The sequence below is a fragment of the Littorina saxatilis genome, linkage group LG10 (genome assembly GCF_037325665.1).
Source record: "Littorina saxatilis isolate snail1 linkage group LG10, US_GU_Lsax_2.0, whole genome shotgun sequence".
NCBI classification, from domain to species: Eukaryota; Metazoa; Mollusca; class Gastropoda; order Littorinimorpha; family Littorinidae; genus Littorina; species Littorina saxatilis.
The window spans coordinates 41,782,917-41,797,701 of record NC_090254.1 but is presented as its reverse complement, the minus strand read 5'-3'; the positions used below and the strand labels follow the sequence as shown (position 1 = coordinate 41,797,701).

The window sequence follows — 14,785 nt, the reverse complement described above, 5'->3', positions numbered from 1 at the left end:
TCTAATTACATTTATGCAACATTTCCAAAGGCATAAGATAATCTCACTTCTTCTGATTACCAACATACTCCCCCCACCAATCAACACACACACACACTCACACTCACAATCACTCACACACACACACACTCATACTCACACACACCTACACACACTCACACACACCTACGCACACACATACACACACCTACACACACACACACTCACACACACCTACACTCACCTACACACACACACTGCTCACACAGACACGCAAGCACACAAAGACACACACACACTCACTCGCTCTCTTTCTTCTCCTGATTACTTTGCACGCCCCCCCCCCATCCCCACCGCACAAGTAAACCTGAGTGCATTCACACAGATACACACAATCATGCAATCTTCTTTCTTCCCGTGACTTGCATGTATACCCCCATCCAGCTACACGCACACACACACACACACACACACACACACATACACACACACACACACACACACACACACACACACACACACACACACACACACCACACACACACACACACACACACACACACACACACACACACACACACACACACACACACACACACACAAATATTTACACCAATACACATACATACCCCCTGAAACAAACGATAGCTCTAACAAATATCCATTCAATACTATCAAATCATTTGAGCACCAAAAGCACATTAGAAATCACAGTCTCGTCTTGAGAAAAAGAACTTGGCCTGAATATACGCAGGAGTCAAGGTCAGAGTCTTTAGTCTGCGATAAACTCTAACCCACAATGCAGAGTTTATCCCTGAATCAAGCCTCTAAACTCGACTCCTGCATTGCGGCCTAGATCACAAAGAAAAAATCCCAGTCTCCACAGAAGACAGGAATGTGTCTAAGAGCCTTCTCCATTAAATACGCTAGCTACTTTTTGGCCCCACAGTAGGTCTGACAGGTTGAGGGGAGATAATTCCGGTACCAGTTATGTCCCCTGATCCGCAAGCGGGACAAGTGTAGCCTGGGTCAGCCTTGAGGTTGCTCTGTAACATGTCAAAGCATTGAAAAGTGGTTATGAAATATCCCAAAATAAAACATGCTTGAAATACATATTTGTCACCATTGTTTGGCACAGATTACTCCCTCATGAACATCCTTTAAAAAAAACTCTCACCACCACCACCCCCCCCCCCCCCCCCCCCCCCACCATCTTACCTACCCCTTTCCCCAAAAGCTAATGGGGCCTAATTTGACTACTTCTCAGAGCTCAGGCATTATTCACTCATCAGCAGCAACAGAAAATGTATACATAATAATTATTGGTACTGCTGAATAGATATTGTGGGGCATTAACCCATTGTTTTAAGGAATACACTGGTCAAAAAGAGTGACTTAATTCTCCTGCTGCAGGATCGAAAAACAAGGATATAGTTAAGAATAAAAAACCCAAGAAAGGTAGGTTGTTGGAACGTTTGTTATTGACAAAACAGTTGATAGATTATCTCTATACAGTAAGAGCTGTTAAGCAGCAACAGCTGAAACACAGTGTCGTTCACTGCAGAAGCAACCACTGTCGGAGTGCAGTCATTACCAGTAGAAGGGATGAAAGTAGACCTAACCAGGCCCTACAAAACAACACACTCACAGCAATACAATAGTAACAGAAGACATGGCAGCAGCCGATATGATGAGGGTGAATCGGCCAATCACCGCACACCACGCAGGTCATGAGGTCAGCGCGTGTTCGTTCCTCACGGCGTTGCGAGGTCAAAGATCGTGGAGTCATCCACCGTAACACTGTGTTCTTCACGCGCTGAACACTGATCAGGGGAAGTAAGAATAGCAAAAATTCCTGCAGAAAGAAGATGGGCGTGCGAAATGAAAAACAAACAAAAAAAATATTCTGGCATAGAGTATAACTTCTGCTAGTTCTCAGAGAAAGTTAAGAAAAAATTTAAGAAGCGGCCACAAATCCGCTTTTCTTTATGTCTGTAATTAGGATTCTTCCTGATAATTAATAAGTATTTTCTCCTACATTTGATCACTACACTGAGATTTCCATTTGATCAGTAGAAGGCAACACCAATATCAACAGCAACAGCGATGATATCCTGTCAACACACCTAGTGTTTTATTGATAGCAAAAAATGAAGAATTATGGTTGACAATTGGAGGAAGACCTCCGTAAGGTGTAAGCCTTCTGGTGTTTTAACGCATTAAACAAACAAACAAACTAACATACAAAGACAGAAAAGATCAACTTACAGAAAATCCATGCCACAACAGCTCTCTGGTCATGAAATCAAAGCTGACCTGAAAAAAACAAGATAAATGGTGACATGAAAAATGTGCAAAATCTTTTAAAGGAAAAGTACAAAACAGGCTTTGTCAAAAACAACATAATTCTTCAAGCACCTTGAAAAAAACCCACATGTGTGGAGACCAAAAAAAGACCGTGTATCATCTTTGTTTTAAACATTCAGATATTATATTAAAGTAAAGAAATTAAGATTGAATAAGAATTGAATTTCATTGTCATAAAAATCATCATCATCATCATCATCGCCGCCACCACCATCACCTTTGTCATCGTCATCATCATCATCCTCATCAAAGAAATCTAAAACCAAAATGACCGCTGGTGAGACACAACGTTTAAACACAAAATAGTATTTTCCAAGACAGGGACAGCACAAGTACAACTTCAAAATGTTCGGCTATGGAGTCTTCTTCAGGATACAAATAAAAAGCGAACCAAAAATAAAAAGTAAAAGCAGACAGCAGAGAATCAAACAAGTCGCGTAAGGCGAAAATACAACATTTAGTCAAGTAGCTGTCGAACTCACAGAATGAAACTAAACGCAATGCAACGCAGCAAGACCGTATACTCGTAACATCGTCAGTCCACCGCTCACGGCAAAGGCAGTGAAATTGACAAGAAGAGCGGGGTAGTAGTTGCGCTGAGAACAATAGCACGCTTTTCTGTACCTCTCTTCGTTTTAACTTTCTGAGCGTGTTTTTAATCCAAACATATCATATCTATATGTTTTTGGAATCAGGAACCGACAAGGAATAAGATGAAAGTGTTTTTAAATTGATTTCGACAATTTAATTTTGATAATAATTTTTATATATTTAATTTTCAGAGCTTGTTTTTAATCCAAATATAACATATTTATATGTTTTTGGAATCAGCAAATGATGGAGAATAAGATGAACGTAAATTTGGATCGTTTTATAAAAGAAATATTTTTTTTACAATTTTCAGATTTTTAATGACCAAAGTCATTAATTAATTTTTAAGCCACCACGCTGAAATGCAATACCGAAGTCCGGGCTTTGTCGAACAATACTTGACCAAAATTTCAACCAATTTGGTTGAAAAATGAGGGCGTGACAGTGCCGCCTCAACTTTTACGAAAAGCCGGATATGACGTCATCAAAGACATTTATCAAAAAAATGAAAAAAACGTATGGGGATATCATACCCAGGAACTTTCATGTCAAATTTCATAAAGATCGGTCCAGTAGTTTGGTCTGAATCGCTCTACACGCACGCACACACACACACACACATACACACACACATACACCACGACCCTCGTCTCGATTCCCCCCTCGATGTTAAAACATTTAGTCAAAACTTGACTAAATGTAAAAATTAATCAAAAAGGGAAGGGACGGGCGCAGTGGCGTGGTGGTAAGACGTCGGCCTCCTAATCGGGAGGTTGTGAGTTCGAATCCCAGTCGCTGCCGCTTGGTGGGTTAAGAGTGGAGATTATTTTTTCCGATCTCCCAGGTCAACTTATATGAGTAGTTTTACAAAATAATCAAATAGAAACATAAAAAAGGAGACGAAGAGCTTGTTTACATAATTTAAAAATGTATTGAATACTAGATGATTACCCGCTTCGCCGGGTACCGGCTTCGCCGGGAAGAAGTAGAGCCGAATACCAGGCTGCGCACGAAGGAAAGGAGATAAACGCGCAAAACACTGGAGACCTTCTAAAAATAGTAACGTGCAGTGACCTTCTAAAAATAGTAACGTAGTAACGGGAATATGGATTGACGCCACACGGAGGAAGGGAGATAATCGCGGCTGAAAACACTGGAGAAGATAAGGAAGAGTTACTGGTAGTGGATCCCCCAACAAAAAACAAAAAAATCGGTTCAGCGCGCACAGCGCTGTGTGCTGAGAGCACGTGTTGAAATATCTCATCGATGAGGTTGTGTCCGGGGTGTAGCTGAATACGGACTCCAAATTTGAAAAAGATCCACCGAGAACTTTGGCCGTGCATCGCGGACACACACACACACACACACACACACACAGACAGACAGACAGACAGACACAAGTCGTATATCTATAGATGGGCTGTGTGATTGTATGCTTTAGTGTGTTTTCCCGGTTTTTTTTGTTTTTGTTTTTTTTGAAGATGCATAGTTTTGTATGGTTGATGTTATTTTATGTTGCTATCTGATGTTGATGTCGTGTACCAAAAAGAAATAAAAACGTGTAAAAAAAAACCAAAAAAACCCAACAACTTATGTGCAGACCTGCTAGTGACTTAACCCCCTTCGTGTCTACACGCAAGCACAAGACCAAGTGCACACGGAAAAGATCTTGTAATCCATGTCAGAGTTCGGTGGGTTATAGAAACACGAAAATACCCAGCATGCCTCCCCCGAAATTGGCGTATGCTGCCTGAATGGCGGGGTAAAAACGGTCATACACGTACAAATCCACTCGTGCTAAAAACATGAGTGAACGTGGGAGTCTAAGCCCATGAACAAAGAAGAAGAAAAAGGGAAGGAGACACTTTTTATTTGTGTACCATAAACTAAAAGCCTTCATATGCAAACATTTTGACACTGTACTTGTGCTGTCCTTGTTTTTGTGAGTACAGAATGTACACTACATTGGGGTGTGCACGTTAAAGATCCTACGATTAACAAAAGGGTCTTTCCTGGCAAAATTGTATAGGCATAGATAAAAAATGTCCACCAAAATACCCGTGTGACTTGGAATAATAGGCCGTGAAAAGTAGGATATGCGCCGAAATGGCTGCGATCTGCTTGTCGATGTGAATGCGTGATGCATTGTGTACAAAATTCCATCTCACACGGCATAAATAGATCCCTGCGCCTTGAGTCCGAGTCTGGAGATACGCGCGCGATATAAGACTTCATATAACAGAATTCTGTTGTTTTTTAACATCATCAAAGGAAGCATCCTCACCTGACGCATGGACTGTCTGTCTGGGAAGTGAGAGCGAACCCCCACCACCCTCTCCATCACAGACAGGTACACGCCTTGACGCAGGAAAATCAGAAAGTTGACCAGTGATGCCACTTTTAGTCCTGTCTCTGTCCATCTTAGGCAATACTCTACCTGCAACCAAAACACTATGATCAGAAATAATGAAAGTAAAATAACCATAGCTCAGCACAGAACAACATGCACTTGTTCAAACACGTAGGTATGCAGGCTCACATACTTGCACGTGCACACACACACACACACACACACACACACACACACACACTTACACACACTTACACACACATGCATGTGCGCACACACACACACACAAGCACACACACACACAAGCACACACACACACAAGCACACACACACACAAGCACACACACACACAAGCACACACACACACACAAGCACACACACACACAAGCACACACACACACACAAGCACACACACACACAAGCACACACACACTTACACACACATGCATGTGCGCGCACACACACAAGCACACACACACACAAGCACACACACACACAAGCACACACACACACAAGCACACACACACACAAGCACACACACACAAGCACATACACACAAGCACACATACACACAACCACACACACACACAACCACACACACACTCACACAACCACACACACACAACCACTCAAACACTCACACAAGCACACACACACAACCACACACGCACACAACCACACAAACTCACACAACCACTCAAACACTCACACAACCGCACACACACACTAACATGTACGCACACACACACAGTTTTTCCCTCTCTTTCACCTACCTACCGCACCCCCCTCCCCCTCTCCCAAACCACACATACACACATACAACTCACCTGCTGTTCCCATGACGACAATCGCAACAGTCTCAGGATTCGACCCAGTCTCTCTCTCAGCCAGGGACAGACGATGTAGAGAGCCGCCAGACCCTTTTTCTGTCGCTCCGATATCCACTGTCCGGGGTTCGAACCTGATGGGACCGCCTGCCCGTACTTGATGCCAAGCAACTGCTGTCCTACTGTCTGCCCGCTGTTGTGCAGTGTGAACTGAAATGTCAAAGATGAACTTGTAAAGTTGAACCACCCAGGGGACCAACCCAAAGTCAGGGGCGGACGAGGGGGGGGGGCACAGGGGGCACGTGCCCCCCCCCCCCACCGAAAAAAAAAAAAAAAAAAAGAAGAAGAAAAAAAAAGGTTTTTCTATGCTGATTCTATGACCATTTCTAAGTTCAAATGGCACCAGATGGCACCATTTTGCTTCTTAGGGCAAAATTTTTTTCCGGGGGGGCATGCCCCCGGACCCCCCTAGCAAATTCGGGCGCTTCGCGCCCATCACATTCACTTTCGAGTCAAAGTGCCCCCCCCCCTTACAAAGCAACTGATCCGCCCCTGCAAAGTGGTCCTTATATACAGGTGGTCGTTATGTAAAGGTGAATCTATATTATTATAAGGCCTCTGTCTGTCGGTCCGGCACACTTTTGACCGCTTATAACTTCGGTGTGTATTGGCCGATTTGCCTGAAATTTGGCATGACAAATACAACTGTTATGGCATATATGTGGCAACAGTTTTCTAGTAATATATAGGAAAGAACCTCGTCAGGTTTCTTTTTGGGTGTTCGTAATGGGCAGGTGGTCGTTATCAAGAGGTGGCCGCCAGGGCAGGTTCAACTGCAGTTTGATTTTGGTCAGCGCTCTTTTAAGAGTGACAGAAGTGAAGAGTCAATTAAGTGCACAGCTTAGGTAAAACTGATGATCATGTCATCCCAGCCGACTGCCGGTGAGTTTGTGTACTGGTGAACAAGTACCAGAAATATGCCTGTGACACCACAGACCATCTACAGACAGAGAAAGTTCAAGCATGCATGCACGCACGAACAGAGAGACAGACAGACATGCAGACAGATAGGCGCACACGCACACACACACACACACACACACACACACACACACACCATTAATAGTCAGTCGGCTAAGGACCGTTTTGGTTACTTTTTGGCGTCACGTTAGCAAACACATTTTTCTGATAGATTTTAACACCACAACACTAAATCTAAAGTTTTGGGGCAATATTCCAAACCACCGGTGAGAAAAACGTTGGTTTGTGTTTATGTTTTCCTTCTTTGGCGTTACTATTCTTGTTTTGAGGGTTGGGTTCATAAAACGGACATAAAACTTAAACCGCTTGACAGAAATTCTATAACTGTAAATCATTCGAAAGGGAAGGCATTCATGTACACGTTTGTGCCACTTAAAATGACGTCATTATCTGTTTATTTTTGTGAAATTGACAAGAAGAGCGGGGTAGTAGTTGCGCTGAGAAGGATAGCACGCTTTTGTGTACCTCTCTTCGTTTTAACTTTCTGAGCGTGTTTTTAATCCAAACATATCATATCTATATGTTTTTGGAATCAGGAACCAACAAGGAATAAGATGAAAGTGTTTTTAAATTGATTACAAAAATTTAATTTTGATAATAATTTTTATATTTTTAATTTTTAGAGCTTGTTTTTAATCCAAATATAACATATTTATATGTTTTTGGAATCAGAAAATGATGGAGAATACGATGAACGTAAATTTGGATCGTTTTATAAAAAAAAATATATTTTTACAATTTTCAGATTTTTAATGACCAAAGTCATTGATTAATTTTTAAGCCACCAAGCTGAAATGCAATACCGAAGTCTGGGCTTTGTCGAAGATTAGTTGACCAAAATTTCAACCAATTTAATTGAAAAATGAGAGCGTAACAGTGCCGCCTTAACTTTCACGAAAAGCCGGATATGACGTCATCAAAGACATTTATCAAAAAAATGAAAAATATGTCTGGGGATATCATTTCCAGGAACTCTCATGTCAAGTTTCATAAAGATCGGTCCAGTAGTTTACAGGCATGGGAATTGAAAATTGTAAAAAAGGCGGAAAATTTATAACTGAAGACGCGAAGCGTCAAGTCGACGGCGCGAAGCGCCTAGCCTTACTAGGGGGGTCCGGGGGCATGCCCCCCCGGAAAATTTTTTTCTCCAAAGAACCCAGATGGTGCAATCTGGTGTCATCTGAGCTCCAAGTTTGCCATTAAATTCTGTTTTTAGAATCAGAGTTTTTAGTACAAAAATGTACCAAATTTTGCTTACATGTATTATATATGGTTTAAATTTATAAAAACATTTATCTGTTGAGACAAACAGGAAAATGTAACTTGTAACACAATCTGTGCAATCTGGTTTACTTTCAAACATAATAGTTCAATAACTGAGGCGGGCGGTAGCAGTGCGTGAACAAAGTACGGAAAGTTTTCGCGGGCTTTTGCGCAAAGGCCAAAGTAACCGGTGCTTTTTTTGTGTGCCTCCCCCCTTTATTTTTTCGGCGGACACTTTTGCATTTTCGGCGGAACAAAAAAAAAAATTCGGCGGAAAGCCGCCGTTCGGCGGACAATTCCCATGCCTGAGTTTTCTCTGAATCGCTCTACACACAAACACACACACACACACACACACACACACACATACACCACGACCCTCGTCTCGATTCCCCCCTCTACGTTAAAAGATTTAGTCAAAACTTGACTAAATGTAACAAGTCGCGTAAGGCGAAAATACAATATTTAGTCAAGTAGCTGTCGAACTCACAGAATGAAACTGAACGCAATGCCATTTTTCAGCAAGACCGTATACTCGTAGCATCGTCAGTCCACCGCTCATGGCAAAGGCAGTGAAATTGACAAGAAGAGCGGGGTAGTAGTTGCGCTAAGAAGGATAGCACGCTTTTCTGTACCTCTCTTTGTTTTAACTTTCTGAGCGTGTTTTTAATCCAAACATATCATATCTATATGTTTTTGGAATCAGGAACCGACAAGGAATAAGATGAAAGTGTTTTGAAATTGATTTGGACAATTTAATTTTGATAATAATTTTTATATATTTAATTTTCAGAGCTTGTTTTTAATCCGAATATAACATATTTATATGTTTTTGGAATCAGCAAATGATGGAGAATAAGATAAACGTAAATTGGGATCGTTTTATAAATTTTTATTTTTTTTTACAATTTTCAGATTTTTAATGACCAAAGTCATTAATTAATTTTTAAGCCACCAAGCTGAAATGCAATACCGAAGTCCGGGCTTCGTCGAAGATTACTTGACCAAAATTTGAACCAATTTGGTTGAAAAATGAGGGCGTGACAGTGCCGCCTCAACTTTCACGAAAAGCCGGATATGACGTCATCAAAGACATTTATCAAAAAAAGAAAAAAAATGTTCGGGGATTTCATACCCAGGAACTCTCATGTCAAATTTCATAAAGATCGGTCCAGTAGTTTAGTCTGAATCGCTCTACACACACACACACACACACACACACAGACACACACACACACGCACCACGACCCTCGTTTCGATTCCCCCTCGATGTTAAAATATTTAGTCAAAACTTGACTAAATATAAAAAGGAGGAATAATTGCAATCACACACACACACGCACACACACACACTTACACACACACACACACTTACACACACGCACGCATACACACACACACACACACGCGCGCGCGCGCACGCACGCACGCACGCGCGCACACACACACACACACACACACACACACACACACACACACAAAGACACATACACAAACATACCGACAAAATGACAGACATACACACAGTGAGACAAACCGACACAGAAACACCCACACATGCACGCACGCACTTTTGTACGCGAACAAAGACGTAGAGATGCTTATAGAGAAACACTTACGCAACCAAAAAAACACGCACACAAACACACAGACAAACAAACTTCATTCTTGGTAGAGAAATGCATTTCTTTCTGTATTGCTTTCTCTTTAAGTGCACCTACCTCGCAGAGAGAGAGAGAGAGAGAGAGAGAGAGAGAGAGAGAGAGAGAGAGAGAGAGAGAGAGAGAGAGAGAGAGAGAGAGAGAGAGAGAGAGACAGACAGACAGACAGACAGACAGACAGACAGAGACACAGAGAGAAAGAGAGAGATAGACAGACTGATAGACAGACAGAGGGAGAGACAAACATACGAACACACAGACAGACATAGACAAACACACAAACAAAGACACACAGACAGACTTCACTATTGTATGTGCAAGTAATTTTGTTAAACCACACGTTACGTTCACTACTGAACGTGTAACCATGTAAAACGTTACTATCTCTTTATATGTGTTTACTTGCATTGTAATCCTGGGGGGGGGGGGGGTTATAAATGTATGTAACGCGCAATACATGCCTTTTAACTTACTAGAATTGGAATTGTCATTTAAAGACTAGCATAAGAGTGTGACACGTGGTTCATTCGTTATTACCTTATTACAAAAAGAAAAAGATAACGGCACTGACGCTACCGGAAATAGAATTTATCAGTGAAATTCTACCATCAATTTAGTAATCGATGCGATGTAAAATTATCCTAAAACTGTGGTATGATCACGACATCGTTTAGCATTTAGGATCAAATGGTGCCAATGTGTCCACAATGCACTAATCACAGACAACAGTTATACGCTTTACGTACATGTAACTCTCCAACTGACATTGTCTGCCACTTGAAACAAATGACTTTCGAAGGAAAATTAACTCCTATATATAAATATTATGTATGATTTTTAATAATTACTTGCACTTTTTGAAAATAAAGCTTTTTCTACGATAAGGTGTTTACCCCCTAAATGTATAAGTCATCCGGTAGAAAAACCGGAAGTATCGTGTACTAAGCATATGTATATGTTTAAAAAGTTAATTGTGTTAATGTAGAACATCTTGCCTATGAATATGTTTAGGTTTTGAATACTTTAGGGGAAAAGCATAGCCATTATTCAAGTCATCTTTAACTAACACCCCTAATCTCAGGGCCCATTTTGTTAGTGGGGGTAGGGTTTCAATCAGTCAAAAATCACTTTCATTCAATATTGTCTGCCATTTCAAATACATACACGTAATTGCACAATTTCTTGAATTTTAAGATGCTTTAACTGACTTTACCAAGAAAACCTGCACTCTATGTAGAATTAGTTTTTTGTCCATGATTTATGTTTAAAAATGTCAATTCTTACGACAAAAAATGCTAACAGTTGCCTCACCAGACGACACGTACCTACGACGTGAATCGTGTCTGCCAATTAAAATGCATATATTTTGAAATAAGGGGAATCATAACATATTTCACTGTAAAGTGTCTCACTCTAATATCTTCTGGGTTCATGGTGTATTTGGTTAAGTGAATTGCAGATAAGGTTTTTTGAAAATGACAGCTATACATATATTTTATTAAAACTGAAACTGGTGGAGTGAAAAACAGACCTGTTTTGAAGAAGTCGTACTAAAATCATTTATGGCCTTGAACTTCACAGTTTGCGTGTTATCTTTTAAAGAAAACCCGTTTTCATCACTAACAATGACCTAATTTATACATACATATCGGTCGGTCATAGTCGCGTTTTTTTTAGAGAGGTAGTGTACAAAATGTCGTATTGTACGTTTAAATTACATGTCCATTATTTTAGTCATATATCAATCAATAAGTAAATGCGCATACTTTTATTAAACGTTACTTTCACTTTAAGATCGCTTCTAACATTTAGTATAATTTCTGACAAATGCACGCTATGTAATAAAGTGATAATATTATGGACGCCATGTGGTAAAACTGGAAGTTGAATTATTTTGCGATAGCAAAATCCTTTTACAATGATCACTTTCCTTTTATATTGAGCTGATCTTTAACGTTATGGGTAAAAATCTAACATATTGAACCAAATTATCCTTTTTCAAGCCTGTGTATGTGTAAACTCTTTTTTGCTTCGACCCGGTTCGGTTTTCGGAGTTGATTCAGAATCATCCATTATTTATCTTATATGACTGTTGTTTTCCTCGGTAAATTAACAATTGTTGATGTAAAATAATTCTAGCTGTGAGAATAAACAATTTTCAAGATGTTTTTGATTGCGGTTTCAACCAGGCGTTCAGTTAGCTATACATATCGATTGAGAAAATGGCATTTCCTGTTTTGTCGTCCGCATGTTATACAGATGTTGTTAAAAATAAAACTGTGTATACGAATTAGGCATTTTACTTGCTGTCTGATGGCAACAATCTTTAGCTTTCGTTTAAGGTATAATTTGCTTATATCCGTATGCAGTCAAGCGGTACATGACGTTTTTTTGTAACCTACCCCCTGCGTCATGGCTGCATTTTTGCAGAATATGGGTCATGTTACAAAAACGCTTCTCATTCTTAGGTGGTTGGGTTTAGCCATTTGTCGTTTACCGAACTGTGGCTGCAAATAAAACGAACTTTCCAAAAAACATAATATCTAATGTGACCACCAAAAGTAACCCTCCCACTATAGCCAGCCAGGTGACTATAACATGCAACATGCAGTAACAAAACAAAAAACCCGCAGTATATCAAAACCGAAAATCCATCCACGGCGATGCACGACAAAATACAGCAAGGTAAACTGCAAAACACAAAACCATCAATCGATTGACAGAAATCAAATCCAAGCAACAATGTACCCGTAATACCACCCACGCAGAAGGTTAAAAGCCGTGTCAAAAACAGCATCAACATCCGCAGTAAAACACAAGCCACAGCAGCCAATTTTCCGGCAGACATCCAGACAAAACCGATGTGACACAACGCAAACTGTTGTATCGATCCATTGTGTCCTGTTACAACAAGTCGTGCTGCTTCATTACACCAGCCAAGTGTGTTTTTGTTGACAAAGAAGTGGTTTGTGGACGGATTATTCTGGTGTCAAAACCGTCGAACATCTTCGTTGAGGTAAACGGGTTTAAGGTTTCGAGGTGGAAGAATCCATTCCAGGTGAAACTGTAAGTGTTGAGTTTTGATTTCTCAGCCGTGCATTCAATCTCCTTTTTTTTCTGAATTTTGCATGCGACCAGAAACATTCATACACCCCCCCCTCTCTCTCTATCTTTCTCTCTCTCGTGTCACAGATAACTGGTCACAAACAACTTCCACATATAAGCACCAACACAGCACAGACAGAGGCGGGGAGGGAAAGGAGAGAGAGAGGGGGGGAAGGGGGGAGGCAGAGAGAAAGAGAGTCAACGAGAGGGAGAGAGAAGGAGGGAGAGAGAGAGAGAGAGAGAGAGAGAGAGAGAGAGAGAGAGAGAGAGTGTCAATCTGTCATACACTACCAATTACTAGTCACAAAACAACCATACAATAGCCAGCACAACACACGTGCACTCACACAAAAGCCCCCAGAAGGAAACACTTTGTTCTCTTTCATGTCACCATGGAACTATCGAGTGTCCGATTCGGTTCCAGACAAAGCTCTGTGATTGCTGGCACCAGATATGGAGAAAAAAGGGGGAGGGGGTCAGTTGATGCTGAAACTGCAGACCCAAGGAAATATATGCAGGGTTGACGATAGAAATCATATTTGTGACAAAAAGAACGAGAGCGAGAGGAAAGGTGTGCGTGTGTAACAATGTTCTTCGGAAGCTGGGTTTCGCATATAACAAGGTCGGTTGGTTATAGTTCTTGTTTTGTATTGTCTCTTCAACTGATATGGTTATCCCAGACGCGATGCAAGTTTGTTTCCTTTCACGGTTCTCAAGGCAGTCCCCTTGCTTAAAACTGTTTACATTCAGGTCTCCTTCTTCTTCTTCTTCTTCCTCTTCTTCTTCATTCATGGGCTGAAACTCCCACGTACACTCGTGGTTGGTTTTTTTGCACGAGTGGGGTTGTACGTGTATGACCGTTTTTACCCCGCCAATAAGGCAGCCATACACCGCTTTTGGGGGGACGTTTAGGTCTATCACTGTAAACAAAAAGAAGGTTCTAAAAGGCTTATGCCTTTTCACATAATGAGGTGAAGGTCAGGTGTGGTATGGTATCATAATTATAGTCCTGTGAGGTTAGCTACCCTGGTGGGAATTAGGCCTAGGGTTGCTTTTTACCTGGGGAAAGCGAGCTGCCACACAGTATACGGCGCTGCACATTTTACCCCCTGCATGTCGCGTGTTCCTGTTTCCAAACCCTGAGACTTTAATTTCGCTGTGAATTTGGGATCTTTACCGTGCGCATGCGTGCAGACGGGTCTGTTTGGACACGGCCGAGGAGAGTGCACTAAGTTGACTCCGGCAAATAAATAAAACCCTTTCCGAACCCGGGATTCGAACCAGCAAACGCAAATTGTCATGGCACAGAAATGTTCTAACATTGTAGAGATTTGACATAGGGCGGACAAAACAGAACAGAGACAAATGGAGAAAATATCAGAACGCAAAGAAATTAAAAGGAAAGAGAATTAACAGTAAACAGAAACATGTGTATAGGTGCAAGCTATATTGCGCTGAAAAGGATAACAGGTGTAGCCAAAACGAAGAGAGATGGCAAGAACACACATAGAAAACATGGATTTATGTACAAGCATCCACATAATCAGATCACAAACGAAAAACAACTCACACGTTAGTTTTGATAATTTTCCTCTTAAAAC

General features: G+C 41.0%; 1 protein-coding gene across 1 annotated transcript in view; it reads right to left on the bottom strand.

Moving 5' to 3' along the window:
- The window catches only part of LOC138978857 (peroxisome biogenesis factor 2-like), a 49,947-nt gene continuing 35,162 nt past the window's right edge, over positions 1-14,785 (bottom strand). Inside the window, exons 4-8 of the mRNA XM_070351665.1 lie at positions 6,115-6,324; positions 5,222-5,374; positions 2,248-2,295; positions 1,628-1,834; positions 1-1,025 (exon numbers count right to left, since the gene is read on the bottom strand). Of these exons, the coding sequence (XP_070207766.1) occupies positions 906-1,025; positions 1,628-1,834; positions 2,248-2,295; positions 5,222-5,374; positions 6,115-6,324 (738 nt within the window). The 3' untranslated portion in view covers positions 1-905. The remainder of the gene's footprint in view (positions 1,026-1,627; positions 1,835-2,247; positions 2,296-5,221; positions 5,375-6,114; positions 6,325-14,785) is intronic.